This window comes from Stigmatopora argus, chromosome 14 (assembly GCF_051989625.1).
Source record: "Stigmatopora argus isolate UIUO_Sarg chromosome 14, RoL_Sarg_1.0, whole genome shotgun sequence".
NCBI classification, from domain to species: domain Eukaryota; kingdom Metazoa; phylum Chordata; class Actinopteri; order Syngnathiformes; family Syngnathidae; genus Stigmatopora; species Stigmatopora argus.
The window spans coordinates 14,621,544-14,627,543 of record NC_135400.1 but is presented as its reverse complement, the minus strand read 5'-3'; the positions used below and the strand labels follow the sequence as shown (position 1 = coordinate 14,627,543).

General features: G+C 37.3%; 1 protein-coding gene across 2 annotated transcripts in view; it reads right to left on the bottom strand.

Moving 5' to 3' along the window:
- Positions 1-301: 301 nt before the first annotated feature.
- The window catches only part of baiap3 (BAI1 associated protein 3), a 33,436-nt gene continuing 27,737 nt past the window's right edge, over positions 302-6,000 (bottom strand). The window contains exons 34-36 of one of the 2 annotated variants that reach the window (XR_013304979.1): positions 5,157-5,353; positions 2,229-2,369; positions 302-631 (exon numbers count right to left, since the gene is read on the bottom strand). Coding sequence is in view for 1 of the 2 variants with exons in the window: in XM_077619680.1 (XP_077475806.1) it covers positions 5,250-5,353 (104 nt within the window). In the remaining variant the exon portion in view is untranslated. Of the gene's footprint in view, positions 632-2,228; positions 2,370-4,789; positions 5,354-6,000 lie in introns of those variants that run through there. The other variant, XM_077619680.1, reaches the window with a different exon arrangement.

The following is a 6,000-nucleotide window of genomic DNA, read 5'->3' as shown; positions in this document are numbered from 1 at the left end:
TGACAATAGATAGAAATTGTGATATATCGTGATACTTTGTATCCCAACAAAGAGGAACCAATAGGTTGCTCGGAAAATCTTCCACTAGAATAATGTGTGGGGGTAGGGAGTATTTACAGGTCACTTCCTGTTTATTTTACCGTACGACTCGTACGGTGTTTGTAAGGTTTTTTGGGGGATTTGTAAGGGGAATCATAATCATTTATAAGGGCAGTTATCGGCAGAGGTTGACAGGTATGCGGTTACATCCACCTGAAACGGAATAGCCAAGAATATCTCATTTATCTTTGTTTACATTTACCGAATGTGACCTCTCCGTGTCTGACATGGGCACCTGCCATGCGCATGATCTCCATTCAAGGCTTCACTTTTGAACACAGGTTGGGATGTTTGGTTGATACCCAAACAAAAGAAGTGTTGTTCCCTATTCAGAGCGGTGGAGTCAGCATGCAATGCCGAGGTGTACCTCCCACTCGGGCTTCACTGTGTGAGCTATTCGGCACCCTTTTGTGGGGCCCCCCTTTGCCCTCTTGCCAAAAAAAATCCTCCTGCTTTCTATTGTTCTGGCGTCCTCTTATCAGCTGTGCAGGCTCCAGCTTTCCTCACCACAAAAATCTTTCCGCCTTGCTCTCTAGAAAGAAACATTGAAAGCAACATTAAAGGGAAATGCATTTAAATTCCCTGAAAAAAACAACTTGGGGGTGTTACTGGAAGCCATAATATTTTGTTCCGCCAAGACATCGATGCAACAGTAAAAAAAAAAAACACTATTGTTATCTTATTCTTTTGTGATGACGGGCATTTTAATTGATTTTAATTGCCATGTAAGTTTTAGGTTTGGTCAAAGAGTGAATTAAATTTGTAAGTTAATTTACAGTCATGTTGAAAATGTCAACATATCCATTTTTGGAGTAAAAATCATCTCCCATGACCGAAGCTCAGTTGGAGAAATCGGCTTGTCCAAGAAAAGCCCGGAAAAAATGAAAAACGCCCTTCAGATAAGCGCTAAATCCACGAATTTTTTTTGGCCTTTTACACATGGAGGCTTTTGTTTTCTCAAATTTTTATTGGCCTTTAATCAAGGGTGGTGCTGATTACCAGCCACTGGTTGCCAGATTAATCACGCAGAAAGATGATAGGATTAGAGCCCATTGCGACACTAATTCTCGGGTAACCGTGGAGCGGCAAGTGGGTTTTACTTTTTGTGTAATCTCACATTTTGAGGTCAAGAGATTTGGTCATAGGCTTTGTCATAAAAGTAGGATGATTATCTTCACGTAGGAAGAAGAGATATCATTACGTATACATGAACTCTGATATCTATAAACATCCATAATGCAACTATGTGGGGTAATTCAAAATAACGGAGGTCTTCCTCTCAAAGCGGGATTTTTGTGAACCGTATTGTTTTGTTTGTTTGTTTAAGAGTTGCTAAATTTAGCCCCCCTGAGATCTAACTATCTAGTTCTAGCACCCTCGGAAAATTTGGAAAAATGTTGCACCACTGATTTTGAGGATTTCCTGATAACATCCTGATTTGATACTTTGGGAAAGTATTAAAAAGTGTAACACATTTAAGTTCTACGATCTGGTAAGTACTTGTATATTAAAAATATTGTTTATACACTTTAAAAAAAAGATTACTTACCTTTAAAAATGATGTTAGTGCGATTTCTGTATTTTTTCTCCTTGTTATTGTCATGTTTTGTTAGAAGTTTGGTGTGTTTCTTTGTGTGTCCTGTCCACGTGATTGTATGAGTTTCACCTGCTGTGACTTTTCTGGTTGTCCTTCCCTTGTGTTACCCAGGTGTTCGTTGTCATCAACTTCTGTCTGTGTATTGAAACCCGTGTGTGGGTATTTTCTGTTTGTCTGTTATGTCGCTTTTTTGTCTGGTGTTAATTTTTTTCCCAGGCTTAAGTTTGTTAAGTTTTTTTCTGTTGTTATTTTTTCATGAAACCTTAAGTTTGTGCACCAGCACTCCATTTTGGTTATCTGCTTCCTGCTCTTGAGTTCCAAGGCGTACATAACAGTTATTCTGCATATAATGGCTTGTGCGACTTATAGTCCGAAATATCATATATTTCAACTTTGGATTGTTGTACGTGGTCATAACCAGAGAGTATTTTAAAGTGGTTTAAAGTTAATCTAACATGAAAAAAATAAACAGTCAGCAGAGGTACTTATTATGGTATTTTGGTTCAAAATGCTGTGAATAGGAGACTTAGACCTCATTGGAAATTGATTGTCGTGGTGAGATAAAAGTGCATTTTTGACGCCATCTGGTTGTGAAAAATGGAAATCCACAAGGGTAGTAGTACAGATGAAGATGAGAAAGCGGTGGATGGTTTTCTGGGAAAATCAGTGGGACCTAAAAAATGATGGTAAAGCAAAAACAGGATAAATCCACTATGAGTAACACAAACATATAAAGACATACTTCATGATTTATGAAGAATTCAAATGAAGATTATAGATGTGCAAAGAATATGTAGTACTTACCTTTTTTAAATGAATTTTTAATCCCAAATATATAAATACTTCTGGTTTTTCAATTTTATTGTGCATTTTGTAAACCAAGAAACAAATTATTAAAACATTAAAAAAAAACTTTTTTTAATCTAAAAAACTGATTACTAGTTTTTATTTAATTAATTAAAATCTAATTGCAAATTTCAAATGTTGAAAAAGAAATAAAAATAAAAATGCTTACTCATAAGAGTATGAAATATTTAGTTTCTCCCTTTTTAATTCAAAAAGAAAATATTTTAAAAAATGAAATAAAATGTTTTAGTGTCATTTTTATTTTTAAGTAAAATGGAAATCAATTAAAAACAAGTTAATATTTCCTATGAGGAGGCTCATTGATCTATTAAGAGGATTTGGACACATCTCAATGCCTATAAATGATCCATCGACTATCAAAAAAAGCTTTCGATTCAAACACTGTTTATTTCAAGGCCACTGACAGATCTCCAATGTATAGATAATTAATTGAAGCAACAGCAAAACAAGCTTTTACACATTCAAGAGCAACAATTCACTACAATGAGAACAAGATGCGCGTTGGCGTCTTCGCTTTGCGTCGCGTTCAATTAAAGACGGATTGAAACTTTTTTTCGACGTCACTCAATACGAAAAACTACTGTAAGAGATGACAACACCGCAAACTTTTTCGCTGCCAATAACAATTATATTTCAATTTTGAGCGTGCATGTGAGAGAAGTGTCCTCGTTATTGCAAAATTTAAACTCAATGCTCACGAGAACTTTCTCAACTTCACAAATCTTTTTGGACATTTACTCTTAACTTTAGACTGCAAAATTTGGAAATGGCACAAATTTTCAGATTTCTAACTGGTTAGCCATGTGCTAAAATGATAGTGGCTAATGCAAAAGACCATATTATACTGTTTAGCTATGAAATCATTCTTGTTTTCATAAGTTTAACTTCTTATTCACATATGTAAACAATAATAGTAACATTAACGCACCCTTCGCAACAATCTTTTAGCCTAAATGCTACATAAGCTAACTCTTCCCTGCTAATTGACACTTATTCGATATAGTTATAATAACACATTTTTTTCGTACAAAAACACTTAAAAGTTGTTTTAATTCAGGTTATTAACTAACGAATAATACAATTTAAAACATTCATTAATCTTGAAATAACTAAATTAATGCGAATTACTTTTTGGACAAAATCCTACTCAGTTGTCATGGTAACAGGCTTGTCAATAATTGGCTGTTGAGATCCACAATGTTTATATATATTGATTACTTAACACCATCCATTTAGATGAATACAATAACCACCACTTTTCGAGGAGCCCCCTCCCCCCGCACACATTTTTTAGACCCCTGAGCTGTTGCGTGCAACGCTTACCCCCACTCAAAAACAATCGTGACCGGACGATTCGCCGAAAGACGTTTGGCCGACGGACGTTTGGCCGACAGACAGTTCGCCGAACGGACGTTTCGCCAAAACGGGATTCGCGCGCTCGCCCCGCCCCCAGATCGTGTGTACATGTTTTTCAACCTCGGCCCGTGGGCCATATACGGCCCGTTGCAGATAACATTCATTTAGGAATAACAAGGGCATGTACCGCTGGGCATATTTCTAAATACAAGTACGTACTACAATGTGCTGCCAATTTTTTTATTTTATCCTTGCGTTTAAAGTAGTAGCCATTTGGACACGCAATGTAATTTATCAAAGCTGGGGATTGATGTCTGACACTGAGAAAAAAACAACACTAGAAGACTTATGTGAAATTCTAAGTGCCTTGGACAGACTAGAGGGCTTAGAGAAAAATACCTGAAAATGCCATGGAACACACTTACTTCTAGTTTAATTTTAAATAATTTCCCATTATTTTAGGAAATATATATTCAAAATGAGTTGCTGAGAACCTTAATTCAAAGATTAATCTAAACGTTTTCTATGCTGGTGTAAGTTTTCTGGAGTAGGATTTCTGGATTTACAATTTCGTTACAGTAGTACTTACTGTTACTACTACTTTATTTTCTCTATTTCTTCTGTCACGTACTGTTCTGCGTGATCTCCATATGGCTACTACTTTAAACGCAAGGAGAAAATAAAAAATATAAAAAAATCGGCAGCACATTGTAGTACGTACTTGTATTTAGAAATATGTCCACCGGGGGGCAGTACATGCCCTCGTTATTCCTAAATGAATGTTTTCTGTAACGTATATGGCCTGCGGGCCGAGGTTGAAAAACATGTACACACACGATCCGGGGACGGGGCGAGCGCGCGAATCCCGTTTCGGCGAAGCGTCCGTTCGGCGAACTGTCCGTCGGCCAAACATCTATCGGCGAATCGTCCGAGTACCAAAAACAATACATCTTATCTTAAATTATCTTACACCCACACACACACACACGCAGGCGCACACGTGAGGTAAAGATTCCGACTTTGACTGAGTGCTACTTCCACAAAATATTTTCGAATCCTATCATATCAAATATACGACAAAGAACGTTACAAAAAGTAGTCACGTGTAGAATTTTTTTTGAACAGAAACTCCTTCGCAAATTTTGGAATTCTGTAAATACGAGACAACATGTTGCAATATTGTAAAAAACAGATAAATATATAACAACTACAACCCCAAAAAGTGTAAACATTGTACCGGTACAAGAGCACAGGTGGCGACAGGTGATCGGGGAACATCGATACGCGTTGGCCCATGGCGCGTTTTTTTTTTCCTTTCCATTTTTGTGTTTTACTCCTCCTCCATGGACTTCTCAATCTCCTTCAGCCTGCGGACAAACTCCTGAGCCTCCCTGTCGCCCGATCGAGCGTCCAGCATCCGCATGATAGGCTTCTCTGCACAAGAGGAAATCAATCAAATTATTCAAAAAAAAGAAAACGTATCAGAATCATCAGGCCATTTGACAGGAAGATTATTGACTCCAAAGGAAGACTTGAACAAGTTAGAAGAAGATTCTGAGGAAACTTTGACATGAAAGACGAATCGAAAATGGCAAAAGTTGGATTTGTATGGACAGTGGTACCTCCACATACAAGTGCCCCGACATATGAGCAATTTGAGATACGAGTACAATTTTGGGCAAATATTTATCTTGAGATACGAGACAAATTTTGATGTAGGAGCACTGGGCGGAGCATTGCATTTTTTCAGTGTTTTTTTCTCCCCTGTTAGTCAGTGCGAATGGCGGAGCGATCGCTAATACGATAGTATATACTACTTCTCGTTAGCAAGTGGTCGTGCGTTATCCTATTGTGAAGACATTTGTGTGCATCATTTTTGGAATATTTTGAAGGAAATACAAAAGCAAACAACCCTCGATAAGTTGCATCTGAAAGTCAGGGTACCAATAGTGGTACTTGGTCTCCCTTAAGTGTAGTGGTGTTGAACTCATTTTTTTGTGGCGGGCCACGTCGTAGTTTCGATTTCATTTAAATTTCATTTATGTCTTCCAACTAGGCTGCCAAAATTAATCGATGAATGA